Here is an 18,348-nt window from a genome sequence, read left to right on the forward strand (position 1 = left end):
GACACTGAATGCCATTTAGGCTGTCTGACTAGATCATTTGTATACCAATAAGACTTGTGGGGAATAGCTGCTTTTCCCCTGAGTCTGGAATTTCAAGGATTGTGACTGATTGTGCAGGCAGAGAGTAACTGTGTAGTCAATAAATCGCCCCCATTAAAGACCTGGACCCTGAGTCACGGACAGGCTTCTCTGGGCTGAACAAGTGCCTTTGTGTCCCCTCCCAGCAGGGGGAAGAGAACATGAGACGTCTGTGTGTGGATTTCCTCTGGACCCCGCTGGATAGTGCTTTTTCTCCTGCTGATTATACAAACAGACCATATCCATGAGTGTAACCACTTCTGCGTCCTGTGGGGACTTCTAGGGAATTCATCAAATATGTGGCGGTCTCAGGAACCCCAACACAGCATACAACTGAACTCTACCCCCAACTACTTAACTCTGCCTTTGTAGCACTAAAACAGCCATTGACAATGTGTAAACACGGCTGTGTTCCAATAAAACTTCTTAAGAACAAGGCAACTGTAATGGACTGAAGGTCAGAGTTTGCCAACCCATGCTCATGGAAACTCAGGGCTCTATAAATCCACTTGGAAAACCACTGACTGAATTCAACCCTTGTATGTCAACCAAGGCCCAGAAGGGAGAAGAGAGGAGGAACTTGTCAAAGATCATGTGGGATCAGTGGGAGAACCAAGAGAATCCATGTCCCAACAACAGCCCAGTGTGCTCTCCCCTATTCTAAGTAGATGCTCCATAGACCAAGCTTGCAGCTAAGTACTGGCCTGGTAGCCAGGACCTAAAAGGAAGGACATGGTGGGAAACTGGGATGACTGGGGCAGGAGATCTGAAGGGTGAACGGTCTGGCCTCCGCTCTGTTCTGTGCGTGCGTGTGTGTGTGTGTGTGTGTGTATTCGCAGGGTTCTGAGGTTACAGGTGCCAAATGGATTCTCCAAAACTTTTTTGATCACCTGAATCACCTCTGAAACTTCTTCCTGATACTGTTGCCAGGTGCCATTTCAGTCCCACTGAGACTGAACGTCCAGGGGTAAGACCTGAACTCTGCGTGTTTACTAAGTTCCAAGGTATTCTGATGATCAGCCAGGTTTGGGAACTCTGGGTGATGCTCAGGGCTTCTTGCCTGATGACTTTGAGGACCAGGAGAAAGAAGCACCCAAGCAGAGGAGAGAACAGAAAATCTGACCTGGAACAGGCAACATGTGTGGACCTCATAAAAATACAGAAGACCTGTGATGCGGAGAACCTGCTTTCCAAAACTGCTTCTTCACCTGAGCCTTTGCCTACAGGGGCCCAGAGTTGGCAAGACCAGCAGTTAGATGCTAATTTCCTTCTTCCTAGGGATTCTGCCTGCAATTCAGGATGCAGCGCAGGTGCCTGGAGCCCCAAAACCCTGCGAGGTGCGGCAAACTGAGACGAAAATGAGCACACTCTCCCCTCTACCGTCTACGCCCTTCCCCACGACGAGGGGCATCTGAGCCGCTCTGACCATCCTTCCACAAACATTTGCCCCCAAGCTCCCCTCACAGGGGGTGACTGGAAGCCACAGATGGCAGACTCGCAAGCTTCATGTTCTTTTCGAAAATTAAAATTCTGCGTGTTGTTTGTTTTCATGGAAAAATGTGTGCTTCCTTGCCCACTCACGTATCTCCGAGTAAGTTATTTTGCACATTGGAATTTCCTGGGTACCTTTAAAAAATATTGACCCCTGGGACCCACCCCCAGGGAGTTTATTTTATTTTACTTATATTTTTGAGACACAGTCTCACGCCATCACCTCCAGTAGAGTGCCGTAGCGTCCCAGCTCATAGTAACCCCAAAGTCTTGGACTTCAGCGATTCTCTTGGCTCAGCCTCCCAAGTAGCTGGGACCACCGGTGTCTGCCACGATGCCCGGCTATTTTTCAGAGACAAGGCCTCGCTCTGGCTCAGGTTGGTCTCGATCTCGTGAGCTCAGGCAATCCACCTGCCTCGGCCTCCCAGACGGCGAGGATTACAGGCATGATAGGGAGTTTATTTTAATTGGTCTGGATTGTGTTCTGAGAATTGGGGCTTTCCAAAGCTCCCGTGGAGCTTCTAACACATACTGGAAGTTGAGAACCACCTTGCTGATGAGATGCTCTGACTCCACCTCTGGTTCAATGTGCTCCCAGGCCCAACCACTGTACCCAGAGAAGCTTAGGCCTGCACAGCTCCTACTCACTCTTCAGAACCATCAACCCCTGACCAAAGACTACCGCCGGTTAGCCAGCTTCTCCTACTCTTCCCCTGCGAGCTACCCCTACAAAGAAGATTAATCACCAACAAAGATCCAGTTCCTCTCCCTGAGACACACTACTGCAGAGAGCTATGATCTGGGAGAGAATTTCTTTTTTTTTCAATCTTCAGTAACTTCCAACTGAAATTTAGTATTTGCTACAATTATGAATGTAGGCAACAAACCGTCGCACTATCAGCAGTAGAAACTCCAGATATTTTCACGTCACAGTATAACTAGCTCAAAATTTAATTTATGCTCATCGCTGCTTTGAAATCATGGTAGTTACCAGGTCAGCTGCTGGACCTGGCTATTTAATGTACTGATTTTAAAATGTCCATCTATTACCATGTCACAAATTTGCCCTTTTTTTAATGTTTTGGTAACTGTATTGTGAAATATTCAATTTCCTACATAATTAATTTATGCATTCAAAATGATTCTGAGAAGGAGTGCACAGGTTTCCACCTGCCTAACTGGCCATTGAGTGCTGGTGGTCAGGGGCAGGGGCCTTGCAGAGGGCTCCCCCAGGGGGTCACCAAGGAAGCCGCTCTTACCTGTGGGTCGGAGAGCCGGGAGAGGTCTGGGTACAGGTAGAACTTGATGCCCTCGGCAGCCCCAGGCAATGTGACCCCTCGTATGAGGAGGATCAAAAGCATGATGTAGGGGAAGGTGGCCGTGACATACACAACCTGTCCAGGAGAAGAGAGGAGAGAATTAAATCAAGAAGGGGTGCCAGTGACTGGCTTATTCCACCTCACATGACATCCTCCAGGTATATCCACATTCTTGCGGATTGCTAAAGGTCCTTCCTTTTCAGGCTGACTGTGCTCCATCGTATGTACAGACCATGGTTGCTTCCTCCATTCATCTGGATAAGCCGGTCACAGAAAGATAATAATGCATGATTCCATTCCTGGGAGGTGCCAAAAATAGTGACGTTCATGGAATCTAAGAGAGGAATGGCTGTTGCAGGGGGCTGAAAATGGGGCATTGCTAAGCCATGGGCATAAAGTTTCACACGAGGAAAATGTATCAGCTCTAGAGATCTGTAAGACAGCACTGTGCCTAGAGTCGACAGCAAGGTACTGGGCAGATCTCACGCCACGTGTGCTTACCACAATATAATAAAATCTAGATGCAAAGGGAAGAAGGGGTGACAGGGGTGGGCCACACAGGGAGCCAAGAAGCAAACCCCCAGCACAGCCCCTCGTCCAACCTCGTCCTCACCATTTCCCTTCAGGGTTTGGGTCTTTTGACCAGCACCAATTGAGTCCCTGCAATGTGCTTGATAGCAGTGCTTATTGAACATTTCTGACCACAACCCACAGAAAGAAACCGATATCACAGTCTTCAAAAGGAAGCTTCACACAATAACATGTTACGAGTATGATGTCTGCTAACATTTTCTATCACACGTTGTTTTGGTGCTTCTTTTTTTAATCCTCTAAAACCCATGGCAGAATTCACGAACAGGTCAAGACCTACACTTTTGAAAACAAGTGTTCTTAATGAAATTCAAATTTTCATAGATAGGTTAGGACAGGGCAGGATGGGACAGGACAGAATAGGATAGGGAATGAAAGAAAGGGGGGAAGGAAGGGGAGGGAAGGGGAGGGAAGAGAACGGCTCCAGACAGGAAGGACCCAGCATCTGCCTGGAATCCTTTGAGCTGGTTTGCTCAGAAGCAGGTGATTGGCCCCAATGGGCCTGAGAGACCCTTTCAGCCAGCAGAGTCTGGGTAAGAATTAAGACAGTGAACGATACACAGACCTTCCCCCGAGCTTCCTCACACAAGAGCTGCCTGGGAGGAGCCAGTAAGGGCCTTATAGACTGCAGGAGTCCCTCCCGTCCAGGGGGCTCTGCACAGGGGCCATGCCCCCTCCCTGAGGCTTGGTTTCCTTCCAGTTCTGATTTTTTCTCCGTTGTCACATTCTCTCTTTTAATCAGGTAGCTCTACCCTCTCTGTGGGGCTCTCTTTCTCTCTTTGTTCAAATCCACAACTTGTCACATTTAGGGCCCCAGGAAAATTCTGAGAATCTGAAGACAGCCATGGGCCTTCCCACCAAAAGGAACAGACACAGATAGGTGCGCAAATTTGGGGATGGTTCAAAGCCTCACATTTGCCAAAGAACCTGTGCTCTGAAACCTCTACCTCTAAGCAAGGCTCACACTCCTGTTTAGCCCAGGATTTCTTTGACAAATACTTCAGTTCACTCCATGCATCCATCCATTCATTCACTTATTCATTTATTCACTCAGCTCATCCACCTGCACACCAAAAACACTCCCATGTACCAAGCACCAAGCTAGGCCCTGGACTCTACAACCAAGACTGAACCATAGGAGAGAGATTTCTGCTTCAAGAGGCTTCCAGCTGGTAGAAAAGGCAGACCTGTAGGTAAGTAGCTCATGCACCAGGTCATAGGGGAGAGCAGAAGATGGCAGAGCATAGAGAGGGAGCCCATCACTACAGGGGTCACCAGGGAGGGCTGCTCCCAGAAAGGATGACCAAGAGTTCAATATGTGGAAAATGAGGTTGAGAGGAAGACGGTAACAAAAACTTCCTACCCCATGGCCAGCCCTTTATACATGATAATAACAATGGCTACATTTATCCAGCACTTCCACACACTAGGCGGTCATTCTTTGAGTAGGTGTGATCACGCTTTTTTGGGGGGGGGGGTTTTGCAGTTTTTGGCTGGGGCTGGGCTTGAACCCAACACCTCCAGCATATGGGGCCAGCGCCCAACTCCTTTGAGCCACAGGTGCCACCAGTTTTCGTTTTTTGAAACTGAGTCTCACTCTGTCACCCTGGGTAGGGTGCCATGGAATCACTGTAGCTCACAGCAACCTCAAAGTCTTAAGGCTGGAGCAGTTCTCTTGCCTCAGCCTCCCTAGTAGCTCTGGCTACAGGCATCCACCACTACACTGGCTAGTTTTTCTTTCTATTTTTATTAGAGACAGGGTCTTGCTCTTGCTTGGGCTGGTCTTGAACTCCTGAGCTTAAGTAATCCACCCGCCTCAGCCTCCCAGAGTGCTAAGATTACAGGTGTGAACTGCCATGTTAACCCAGCATCACCCTCTTTTTACATATGATCAAAGTTAAAGAAGTAGCCCAGGATCACCCAGAGAATGAATGGCAACTAGATATGGGAGTCACAGTGAGGCCTGCCTATCTGCAAGGTCACACATTCAGCTACCAGGCTGAACGCTCATGACAGACATGTGAATGCTGTGGTTATTTTCTCATTTCAGAGATGAGGTGTTCAGAGAAGTTAAGTCACTTAAGTTTGTAAATGACAAAGCAAAGAGTTAAACCCAATCCTAAAAAATAGCAAATTAGAATCAGCAGGGGTGGTGACAATGGGGCCTGTGGACACAATTTGGAGGGCTGGATTATTTTACCCAGAAAATGTTGCTAATCTTCAACAATGGCAACCTCCCCAGCACACTCAGGGCCTCTGCCCCACCAATTTCTGCATACCAGTTTCCAAATCAACCATGGGTTCAATCAATACATCATGTAACCAGTTCACATAATTTCTTGCTGTCATGTGTCATGGAATCCAGAAAAGGTGCATGAAAGTCAAATTTATAAGAAGAGACCCACAATCAATATTACTAAGTAAATAATAAGAGGCTAACAATCAATAAGGCTTGACGGTTTCTGTACAGAGCTGACAGTGCTATAAAATCTCCAGTTTCATGTGGCTTCAGAGGCGGCATCTATGACAGATCTTCAGCATCTCCTATAAATTCTTGATTCCTTTCCTTCAAAATAAACCCCTCAGTCAATCAGCATTAAGTCTCAAAAGTCAGGATAAGGGGCGGCGCCTGTGGCTCAGTGAGCAGGGCGCCGGCCCCATATACCGAGGGTGGCGGGTTCAAACCCAGCCCCGGCCAAACTGCAACAAAAAAATAGCCGGGCATTGTGGTGGGCGCCTGTAGTCCCAGCTACTCAGGAGGCTGAGGCAGGAGAATCGCCTAAGCCCAGGAGTTGGAGGTTGCTGTGAGCTGTGTGACACCACGGCACTCTACCGAGGGCCATAAAGTGAAACTCTGTCTCTACAAAAAAAAAAAAAAGTCAGGATAAGGCCGGCTGCTTTTGTTTAATAATTTCCACTTTGGTCTCTGTTGTGTGTTAGAAGATTAATTATCTAGAATGTTTAGGAGCTGACCTCGTCCAGCTATCTTAGCTCACAAAATTTAAGAAAAAGAACATTACCATGTGTAAGAACAACTCAGAATCACAGAACTATGTCCTTTACCTGTGGGACCACTTTGATGTGACTACGCTTACTGGTTATGATGTGTCCAGTTTACACCGAGTGGACTGGGCCACTGGTGTGTCATTAAGGTGACTTATAGCATGGCCAGATAGACCCCTGCTTGTGCCCAAACCCCATGCAGAGCAGTTACTCAGTACTGTGGTGGCATCATTTATCAGCTGGTGATTACTGTGGAGCAATCCCAGGGATTAGAGCTCTAAATGGATACTCTGCTTCCATGGTACCTTTAGAACTACACCCCCTCCATCGGTATCCACGCCTTCGTTTTTATATTTCTTTTCTAAAACCATTAAGGAAATAAAATATTCAAATGAATTGCCCCCAAACCACAATGCAGACAAGGAGTTAAGCTGCCAAAACAAAACCACTGGTTGGCAGGCATTAGCCTAGAAAAAATCATTTGTAAGCTGAGGTTTGAGAACCTCCAGCCAAGGTAGAAAAGGTGGCTTAGGGCATCTTTATGAAAGTCTCAAGTAGAGAATGGTATGAAAGTTGAAATGCAACACGCTGAGTACAGCCTGCATCTGTCGCTGGCCCTAGCTCTCTAAAAGCCCCTTCTAATCTGCTTTCTATCTTTGGCCATGCCAGATACTTGCACATTCTCTTTGATTTTTCCTGACAACGGCTATATACTGCCAAGACTCTACAGATCTCAGCATCAAGGGATAGCATAAATGGCATGTGCTGCCACCCCTCCCTCCTGTGGTCTTGCCAGACATCACTAATTGATCACAGCACTCTTTCCAGCTAAGCCTAGATGACCGCCATAATCAGTTGGGATGAAACCCATCCATCTGCTAACACTGATCTAGTCCATGTGTTCTTACGAATTCTCAGAGTCTCCTGCAGGTCACCAGAAGACCCAGGTCTCATCCACAAGATGTGTGCACGCAGGAATGAGACTTCTAGGATCACAATACCACACGAACAGGGTCAAACAAGGAAACGAGGCTATAGACCAGGGTGGGAAAGTGCTTCCAGGACCTCTGAAAGGGTACCCAGCCTCCTCCTGTCTGTGAAAGAGGGCTGGAGCTGGGTCAATAAGGATAAGTGGGAATGGAAGAGGCTGAATCAGGCAGAGAAGATATGGAACTAGCCAAGGATATGAAAACGGGCTCAGAATATCATCCCCTGGAACATCTAGGAGCTCTGGGTTTTCACTCAAGCTGGAATTAGTCTCATCCCTCCCCTCAGCTTCTCTCCTGCCAACTGGATCTCCAACTATATTCTGAAATTATACCCTGTTCTCACCTCCTTTGCGGGGGCCCTTTATCACCTTTGTTTGTTCACTAATCTGGTTCACTCTTCCCTGCTGCTCTGAGTCTAACCTCCCAGCCGCACACTCACAGTAGTGTGATATGGTGAAAGGGCTGGCCTTGAGTCAGATGGCTCCGGGTTCAAGTCCTGACTCTGCCCAGGCTTGCCGTGTGACTTGGCTGTCTTCACCCTTCCCCCGCTGTGGGGGAACGTGCCAGGCTCTTAGGCCTCCTTGTCTTTTCTCGGCCTTCCTTTGTCCACAATGTCCATCGCCAGCTCCTCGGCCACCCAGGGTGTTTGTCCTGCATCTGAATCCCCACAAGGCTCAGGACTACTCAAAGCCGGGGCCCTGCTCTCCAGTCGAGAACTCCTTTCTATCTCTCTTAAAGGTCGGAGAGCTGACGCTCATCACCGTCCATTTAAAATTCCCCTGTCTCACCACACAGGCCACCCTCTTACCCCATAACCCATACCATCTGCCCACATGCTGCTGGGAGGATGGACTGCCACATCCTCTCCAAAGACTTGGCACTTCATCCTCCCAGCAACAGCCTGTCCCACACATCGTTCCTGCATCCTCCCAGCATCTGAAACTATGCTCCTGCCTTGTAAGTTTGGATATATAAAATATAAGGAATTTTTTGTCTTTTATTTTTCCAGCAGCACCCACAGCACCCAAAACACGGTAAGATACACAAGATGTGTTTAAGATTTATTTGTTAGATGGAGGAATGAGTAAACGGAAGGAGCTCCCAGGTGAGAACACGGTGTTTAGGAACAGTGCTTTGTTCTGGGCTGTTGGATTCAGAAAATTACATCAGATTTTAAGAGGTGTGGTGACAAATAAGAACATCACAGGGATGTGGTTTTAATAGGCGGACCAGGTCAGATACAAGGGCACAGAAGTTCGGCAGCAAGGCGTTTCCTGGCAAAGTCCAGTGTCCCTTTCAAGATGGCTGAGGCCCCAGAATTGTCTGAAACAGGCAAGAGGCCACAGCAGGGCTCAGGCATTATGCTAAATTATGCAGGATTTGGTGAGGGGCCTAATAAGGTCTCTGACAAGGTACCATCAAGCCTGGCTGTGCCTGGCCCCTGCCAGGGAGGCTCAGACCCAGAGACATGGGCATGGGGGAAGGAGGGTCTAATCTGTCAGAATTCTCAGGTCCAGGAAAGGAGGCATCCCTGCCCCAAACACGCCCCTTGGATAAGAAAGCGTTTCTCACTATTGTTGAATACCCTTTTAGCAGGTCAAGTCTTTCTGAATATAAAGGTTAGCACAATTGGTGGTAATTATACTGTATCCTGATTTAATTGACCCTAATTGCTCATTTGCATCCCAATGCTGGGATTGTGGGATGTTTCTCTCCCTACTTCCAGGATACAGCTATTTGTTTCATGGCAGGGAGACTGATCACTGGGAATGCCACGAAAGTTATAGAAGGGTCACCCACCCACCCTAAGTTCCCAGGACAATGGGGTCAATTGGAAAGCTGAGTATTACTCAAAAGGCATTTGGAAAGCAGGGAAGTGTGAGGGCAAGAACCCAGGACCACAGGGTCAGAAGATCCAATGTGCTGGGCGGCTTGGGCACATTCCCTCCCCTCTCTGAGCTGTGCTTTTACTGTCTACAAACAGGCATGGATAGAGTAATCCAAATTTCACCCAGACCTTTTTCCCTGTTTTCTTTTTTTTCCCATATACATGTATCACCTTTGTATTATTTACTTAATACTTTCCATAAATAAGTTTAAATAGATACATGTAATGAGAAAACTGTGAATTACCAACATAAACAAAAAACTACCTCTCAACGCAAACAGAAAAATAACCCCCAAAATAAATGTGTTTAATCTAGCCAAAGGCTCTGCATTTGAGCTGTTCTCTATGTTTGTTCAAAAGCACTTAGTAGCAAGTTCTAGAGAGGTGCTAAAGATAAACCAGGACTTCATCACATCTTTCACCTTAACAGACATGAAAAGGGAACAACTGTCTCACCACGTGATTGAAAGTTCTTTAATCTGGGTTCGTGTGCCACTGAAATTACCCTGTGGACCACCAGGAGAAAGAATTCTTTCTGTATTTGTGGAAAATACTGGGTGGATGATTTCTGAGGTCTTTCCAGTTCTCACAATGTTTTTTTTTTTTTTATTGTTGGGGATTCATTGAGGGTACAATAAGCCAGTTACACTGATTGCAATTGTTAGGTAAAGTCCCTCTTGCAATCATGTCTTGCCCCCATAAAGTGTGACACACACTAAGGCCCCACCCCCCTCCCTCCATCCCTCTTTCTGCTTCCCCCCCCATAACCTTAATTGTCATTAATTGTCCTCATATCAAGATTGAGTACATAGGATTCATGCTTCTCCATTCTTGTGATGCTTTACTAAGAATAATGTCTTCCCCATCCGCCACCATTTTCTAAGAATAACTCCCTGGCGCTGTCCAGGGTCCTGACACCATAACCTCCACTAAGGCATTCCTGATCTTTGGGAGAAAGTAAGTCTGAGGAAGAAAGGCCATGGACTTATCTGGCCTCCCCGCGATTTTTACTGTCATTAGTGGGGTTGCTCTAGAACATTCAAATAGAAACAGTAAATGTAACAAAAAACTTTGTTTTAAGTAACTAACTTCTACATAGGTAAGGTAGAAAATTTCACAAGAAAATGGTATTTCTTCAAGGGGGTTATAGTATTTCAACAATCCAGTGGTGTTTCCATGGACAGCTAAGTCACAATTTTTGTGCAATGACAAATGGTTTATCATTAGCTATCAAAACTCGCCCAAGAGTGGAGCCTAAAGTAATATAAAAACACATTAGCCCACCTTGGGATCTGTGCTTCACAGCATCCCCCCGGGCTGGGCTGTGGAGGAAGAGCGGGAAAGTGTCAAGGGACAGGGCGGGGACTGGGAGACAGCATGACGGAGAGGAATGAGCAGGTTCTGGTCCCTGTTCCACGTCAGCTCAGAAACTACAAGCCATAACCTAGCCTCCCTCTTCTGTAGTAACAAAACCCCTAATTTTGGACTGGATCCATGGCCTCCTAGGACAGATAACATTCCCCAGCTGCTCTTGCAGGTAAGGTGGCCCTCTGACTGTATTCTGGCCAATAATATACAAAGGTTCCAGGCATAACTTCCAGGTAAAGTCTTTAAAGAGAAGGGATATATCCCATCCTTCCTTTCTTGCCCTTCTCATAGCTTGAAATAAAGACAAGGTCACAGCCATCCCCTGGGGAAGGCAGAGCGACAGAACAGAAGGAGTCTGGGTCACTGAAACCAGGCAGCTCACACTGAGACTGTTACCTGAGACAGAAATAAACGTTCTTGTTTATGTCCGTGCTTTCGAGGTCTCCATGACAAGGAGTTGAACATGGACTCTAAATACTCAACTAGTAATCACCTCCATGGTCTGCAGTAGGACCTGTTCCTGCTCCAAGTCTGTCTCTTTTTGTTGTGGTTGTTAATGAAGGCACCAGCCTCAATGACCCACACTGTTCCCTTCCTCGGACGTGAAGAGAAGGTTCTAAGCACAACTTGAGGATCCTGCAGGTGAACCCTTGAGTTTCACATCCTTCTTCCTACGCCTGGAGTCAACCAGGCATGGCAATAGAATCAGAAGGTCTCCAGGAAGGTCTAGTCCAGAAGTTAAAAAAGCACTTATGCCTGATCTGCCAAAGATATCACTGTATCTTGGGGAGTCACAGTTTTAACCTTTTCTGCCACAGTTTGACAGAGGACTGGCTAAAGCTCATCCTCCAGAGCACCTGAGGTGGAAGACTGTGACTGCCTTGGCTCTCCAGTGCTGAGTGATAGGCAAGGCCTCTCAACCCCAGTGAGGGAGTGGCCTTGGCTGGCAGAGCACACCCTACCTGAGACATATCTGGGGGTTCAAGACTGTAGACAGAGAGGCTGGGTCAGCCCCCTCTCAGATATAAGGGGGTATCAGGAAATGGCTCTTGAAATACTTATGGGCTCTTCTCCCTGAAAGATGGGGGTGGCTAGCAATGTGGTGGCTGCAGAAGGCTGTATTAAGAGGAAATAATACATCGGCTGGGGAAATCTGGGCAAATAGAACCCAGAGAGAAGAAACCGTCAGGGCAGAAGGGCAGCACACACGGCTGTTCTGAGGAGCCATGGCAGCCAGACCCTGGAATGAAGGATAGAGTTGGGAGGGAAGGATGGTCAGGAGTCAGTCAGAGTGGCCACTGTAGATGAGAATCCTCTCTGGAGCCCTCACTCCAGTCAACAGCTGCGGCAGCTGAGGGGCCAGGGTGCAGAGTGCTTAGACGGATAGGAAGAAATTACACTGGGAGGAAATCAGGAAAAAGTCAATTCCAATTTAAAAGGATAGAAGGCACTCAAAAGCTGAGTTGACAGGAAGGATAGGAACCCTCCTGCACCATCATACACAACTCATGCAAGAGATGAAACTTGTAAAGGGGAGTGCTGGACTTTGGGGAGAAGCCAGAAATAATGAACACCTCCAACATTTGTGACATACCAAGAACCCAGTGGAAAAGAAGCTTGGGAGAGCCCCATTGATGGGCATGTGGTTGTTGGGGGCTCAGGCACAGCTAACAGAGGAAAGGTTACTGAGACTCCTCGGATAGACCTCAAAATGCCACTCTCAGCCCAAAAAGGGCACAAGAGAAGGATTAGCCCATCAGGGCATCTTTGGGGGCTGGGGAACTGGAGCGCAGGGAATGGTGTCATTCTTTCTTCTCACTGATGGATGGGTAAACAAAGACCACCTAAGCCATGGTTCATTCCAACCTCCAAGATCTCAAGACTCCAATATTTGCTAACTAGCGACTTCCCAGTTGGAAACAGAGGGCACGACAGGGAAAAGTGCTTCATTCAGGAGAAATGGAAGATCCAAAGTTACCCAGTAATAATAGGACTAGCATTTATTGTCTGTTTGAGGTGCTTTCGTCTCAAGGAATCCAACTCTAAAAGATAGAAATTATTATCCCTATTATCATTCCCATTTCGAAGAGGTAGAAAGTTGAGCGTGTGACTCCTGTGTGCACAGATGGACGAAGGCAGGATTTCAGCTCAGATCTATCCAACTCTAATGCCTACGTTCAACCACCACGCTGACCCTAGAGAGTTCAAGTTCGCCTATGACACAGCCAGGTTCATCTCACGCCATATTTTCCTATGTTCCCTGAACAAAACTTGCACTTCTCTACCTGCAAACCTTTTATCTGGAAGCTTCTTTCTTCCTCTCTACCAACGAAAATCTTTCCAACCTTCAAGGCCAGATGAATTGCCATGTCTTTCAGGACTCATAAAAGGCTCCTGCTATAGCCTATGGAACACCGAGTAACACGGCACATAAATGCAAGGATTGTCTTGACTTAGGAAAACCAAAGTTGAAATCCAGCCTTTGGCCCTTTCTATGCACACGGCTGATTTTTGGCAAGTTATTCTTTTTCTGGGTCTTGATATCCCCTCCTATAAAGTGAGGATGGAGATACGGCAGGTGAACTCAATCCCTTTGACAATCACGTTCTTAATCTACGAAACGTGGATAATAGTTCCCAGCTCTCATGGTAAGTGTGGGAATTAAATGTGCCAATGTCTACACAGCGCCAGGCACAGTGATCAGACACAGCAGCCCTCCTTTGATTCACTCTACCTCTTAACATGGTTAGCTGTTGACCTATCTGACTCTCTCTTTACTTGGTACCTACTCAAGGGTAAGAGTCTTATTCCTTTTTTCAGGTTCCAAAACACTTCTCATGAAGGCCTAGGTAGACTGAAATGAAGGCCTAGGTTGATGAATGAATAAAGTCAGACCTTGATAACTCAGGAAGGACGAATGGAACAAAATAGGATTTAATCCCACATGTCTGCAGCAGGCTTCACTGTAAACAGGCCATGTTCCATTTCAGCCTCTCCATCTGGAGAGTAGAGATGTTGAATTCACCAGCCATTCATAAGCCTACTGTATACCACACTCATGCTGTATTCTGAGAGCAGAAAGATGAATGAGCCGGGTTCGTCTTCAGGGCCACAGGAGCCAACCCTAGAAAGGATGTTTGAGCTCTACAGCTTGGCAGACAGCAGCAAGAGGCGCTCATCCTATGGTCCCAAAACTCCAATGGAAGTGGACAGCTCAGGAGGGAGAGGTGTGCCAGATAGCCCTTCCTGGAGCTGGGCCTTGAAGAGGAGTAGCCGGCCCCACACTGCTCCAGAGTCCTGATCTAGAATATATGGTGTGAACAAGTTCCTTAAAGCAAGAGGACTCAGGACCCAGAGCAGGCAGAGTGCTCTGGCCTGGGAGAAATCACCTCAATGGAAAGAAAGTGACAGGATACCTAAATAGCACCCACGCTCATTAACATGGTCACACCCAATTTAAATCCAGGTCCATGGGAGAGCTAAAAACCACTGGATGGGGGAGTCTAGCGTTTAAGCCTATTTCATGGTAAATTACAATTAGCTCGAGAGTCAATGCTATTGATTTTTACACAGCTCCACCGTAAAGACCACAAAAATGAAAACAAACCCTCAAATAAGCTTAAGCAAAATAAATATTCCATGTGGTGCCCAGAGAAGCTGGGTATCAGGAGCTATTATTTACTGCTTACTTGGTATGTTGGCTAATAATGTTTTAAAACCCATCCATCGCTCTCAGACTGGAAGGCTGGTGTCACCATGACAACCAAGGGCACCATTAAAGCACATGTTCCTCAGGTGAGGGTTTGCCAGCAAAGTGGTGGTGGGGGGACGCTGTTGGCTGAGAAACATCACCCCACATCCTCTTACTCACTTATGCTCACAGTGACTGAGGTAAGGAAAGGAGAGGGCTGACACTCAAGGCTGCACCTGCAGCCACACAGTGCAAGGTGCTATGTGGTTGCTGGAAGCGTCCCCTGTTCTCAAAGGCAGATTCTGCTCCCCTCCCATTGGCCAATGACTTGGGGCTCTCCTGGGCCCTTCCTCAAGAGTCCTGAGTAACAGGATCCCTCCCAGGCAACATGCTCCTCCCCAAACTGCTTGATTTCTTGGAGGAATCCATGCTCATCCCCCATTCTTACCTTCTGCGTTGCACTCCTCTGCTCTCTACCGAGGACAGCAGGGTCCCCAGACAGTCAACCTAACAGCTGCTTAGTACTAACCCTTCTATCTTTGTAGCTTTAAAAGTTTTCTTCCCTAGACTTTTCTGCCTCTTTTCTCCATGACCTTTTTTTTTTTTCTGGTTTCTCTCACAAGTTTATACCTTTGCGCATTCTTTCAACCAATTAACCAACCAACCAATCATCCAACTTCAATCAGCATCTATTATGCACCAGACACTGCATAAGGCTCAGGAGCAAGCCCAGCCATGTAGGCGGCTGGTGCAGAAGGCTGCCCTCTGCAGATTCCTAAGCTGTTTCCCAGACGTCTGACCTCACCCCACTTCCATTCTCTCTCTACACTCTCTTCCAGGTCTCCCATCTACTCCCTGGTTTTCAGAGCCACCAATGTGCTCATGCCCCACAGTCCTCACTAGTCCTGCGGCACCTCCTGAGTTTAAGCCCCCTAGTTTCAACTTCCATGTATATATGTCCATCGATTTCCTACAGAGACCCACAGTTCCACACGCACAACACCTAAACTAAACTTTCTCCTGCAAACCCTTTCCTCCTCCCATGTACAGTTTTGGATTGTGATGTCACACAAGCTACAACCCCCCGTGCATCCTCTTCCATCTCAGCCTCTTCCTGCTTCATGAACAAACCTCTAGGAAGGGAGAGGTGCACAGCCCAGCACCACCTCCCAGAAGCTCCAGCGCTCCATGGAAGCTGTTGGTACCAAGCACGGCCAGTTCCAACAGACACTCCCCAGGCTCTTCTTAAGGCCCTCCCCTGTCTCCTTGTCTGAGGCCTCCCTAGCCCGGCTTTTCTCTGCTTATCAGAGAACGCCTCAGCATCCTCTCTGCAGCTTCCTCCTCCTCCCATCTCCTTGAATATCAGTGCCCCCCAGCCCCATCTTCACCCTTCCTACAACTTCTCTTACATTCTCTCCCTGGCCACCCCACCTTTTCCCAGAGCTTCCATTCCATCATTTCTAAGATGCATGTTTTTAAAATTGTTCACATTATTATCTCTGAAATCAGGATATCTCCTGGGTGGCAGGTGCGACGTAGTTTCTGCTGCCAGAGTGTAAAGGACTGAGGACGATCACTGTCCTATCACGGTCACTACAGTTGAGCTACAGGCTTTGGGGGTTAAACATTTTAAATTAATCTAAGTCCATTGCTATGTGGTATTTAGACCGTCCATTTAAAAGATCACACTACTTTTTGCGGAAAAGCACATAAATAGCCAATGGGGTGAAATTCGATACAGTAAAGCAGAAATTAATCCTTCCACATTTTCTCGCAAAGCAACAATCAAGTACTTGGTGGAACTAAGAAAAGACAATATTCCCAGTAAAAGACGCTGTGTTACGTTCTGCTACTGCAGCACACGCCAACTGATTGCCATACAATATTCTGACCAACACAGCTGAGGACAGGAAAATCTGCTAGTTCCTTTGGAAGGGAAAGAAACTTCAAAGCAACACGAGTCTGGTGTGAGTATTTCATGTGTCATGCAGGAATAATATTAAGGCAGAGGACAGAAGATTAACTGAAAGGATTTCAACTTGTGGCAAACATCCTTCTGAACTGGAAACATTATGTACTTTTCAGCATATAAAATAATGGCGTAACTCACATCAGATAAACATGGTACATCACAGGTCGCTTCATTTATCATTCTGCAGGGACACAAGTCCCTTTGAAAACTGGATAATGTCTACGGGCCCTCACCTTAGAAAAGTATACCTGTCTACCCAACCCTATGAATTTTTTTTGGGGCCGGGGCTGGGTTTGAACCCGCCACCTCCGGCATATGGGACCGGCACCCTACTCCTTGAGCCACAGGCGTCGCCCCCTATGAATTTTTTACAATTCCAAGAGATTCAAGGAATCTAGAGGCATCCATGGGCCCAGGCAGAGAAACCCTGGTATACTTGCCGACAGCTCCACTTCCCTCCACACCTCCACCCGCCACCCAGATATTTCCATTTGCAGCCTCACGGGCCTTCCAGACTAAACAGGTCCCCATAGAATGATCTCCTTCAACTCCAGCCACATCTCTGCATCTTACCATATGTCCCACCTCCCCCAACAGCACTGCCTCCAAGCACTCAAGCCAGGAGCCTGGGTTTCACCGTGTTCTCCTCTACCCTTGGCATTGAGCCCTGGGAGCCTGGCTCACTTTTGCGTATTTCTTAAATCCATTCTCTTTTATCTCAACACTCGGATTCCTCCTACCAGTTCTCCACATCACAATTGCAGTGGCCTTTTGATAAAGAAATACTGGGTATAGCATCCCTTAGACTTGAGCCTTTTGGTGACTCTCCATTGCTCTCAAGGTCTCACTAGGCTCACCCTCAAGCTCTTCATAAGCTGGCCTCTGCCTACAGTGCAGCCTCTCTCTCCATGCTCACTTGAGGATGGCCCGCTCTGGGCACACCAAACTTCTTCCCATCCCTTTCCCAAGGTGTGTTCTCTTCCTGTCTCTCCGGAGCATCCCACGTGCTGCCTGGGACCAAGTCTCAGATATGTGCCTCTGCGTCTCCTTAACTTCCCAGAGTGCCCAGAACCCAGGAGGTGTTTAATAAATGCATGGCTCTGTAAAACAGTAACATGGTGTTAAATGCCCGACAGAGCAGGGTCCAGTGGTGGTTCTGTGACCCTGGGCGGGTTACCGTCTCTGTCTAAGCCTCGATGTATCCGTGTATATATCAAGTGAGAACAAAAATGCCTACTTCAAAGGATTATTGTGAAGAGTAAGTGATTTAATAACAGAAGTTGGTGGTTGCAACAAAAGCAGGACAGTCCTCTGAGGGATGATCTGGAGACACCTGGGGACATTTCAAATCATCACAAAGACTGAGGTGCCAGGTATAGCGACCAAGGACTAGGAATGTGGGAACGTCCTGCATGGGACAGCCCCTACAAAAAAAAAAAGCCGTCCTGCTTCTCAAGATTTCCAAATGTTCCACTTCCTGCTGTGTGGGGGGGATGATTATTCGACCTAGACTCTAACCCTGTTTCACATATAACCTCCAAGTATTTTTTACTTCATTTTAGTATAAACCAAATTTTCCAGAAACGCACTTAGCAGGTGAATTGAGGAAAGGCTACCTCAATGTATTCAGCATTTCCCCAAGCATCGTTCATCCCATCAGAAATCACGTCGCAGATGGCCACACCCCCAGGGGCACATGGATGGCAGCTGCGCCCCACCGTATCACCGCATGTGTGTGAGCCTGCATTAATGCATATGGCTAGCTCTCCTCTCACCATATGAAACACAGAGGAAACATACCGGCCACCTTCAGGGGGACATCGCCTCTCTCGTCTAACAACCGTGTGCATTCCTGACAAGCTGCTGCCAGCACCCGACTTCATCCTGTTTTCTTGTGCGCCTGAGTATTTACATAGTGAAATGCATGCTGTTTTATTTATAAGTTGCTTTCTTTTTGC

General features: G+C 47.4%; 1 protein-coding gene across 1 annotated transcript in view; it reads right to left on the bottom strand.

Annotated features, from left to right (window-relative positions):
• Positions 1 to 18,348, bottom strand: part of SLC6A11 (solute carrier family 6 member 11) — a 127,168-nt gene that overhangs the window by 67,186 nt on the left and 41,634 nt on the right. Inside the window, exon 6 of the mRNA XM_053599571.1 lies at positions 2,829 to 2,963. Within this exon, the coding sequence (XP_053455546.1) occupies positions 2,829 to 2,963 (135 nt within the window). The remainder of the gene's footprint in view (positions 1 to 2,828; positions 2,964 to 18,348) is intronic.

The sequence above is a fragment of the Nycticebus coucang genome, chromosome 8 (genome assembly GCF_027406575.1).
Source record: "Nycticebus coucang isolate mNycCou1 chromosome 8, mNycCou1.pri, whole genome shotgun sequence".
Classification (NCBI taxonomy): domain Eukaryota; kingdom Metazoa; phylum Chordata; class Mammalia; order Primates; family Lorisidae; genus Nycticebus; species Nycticebus coucang.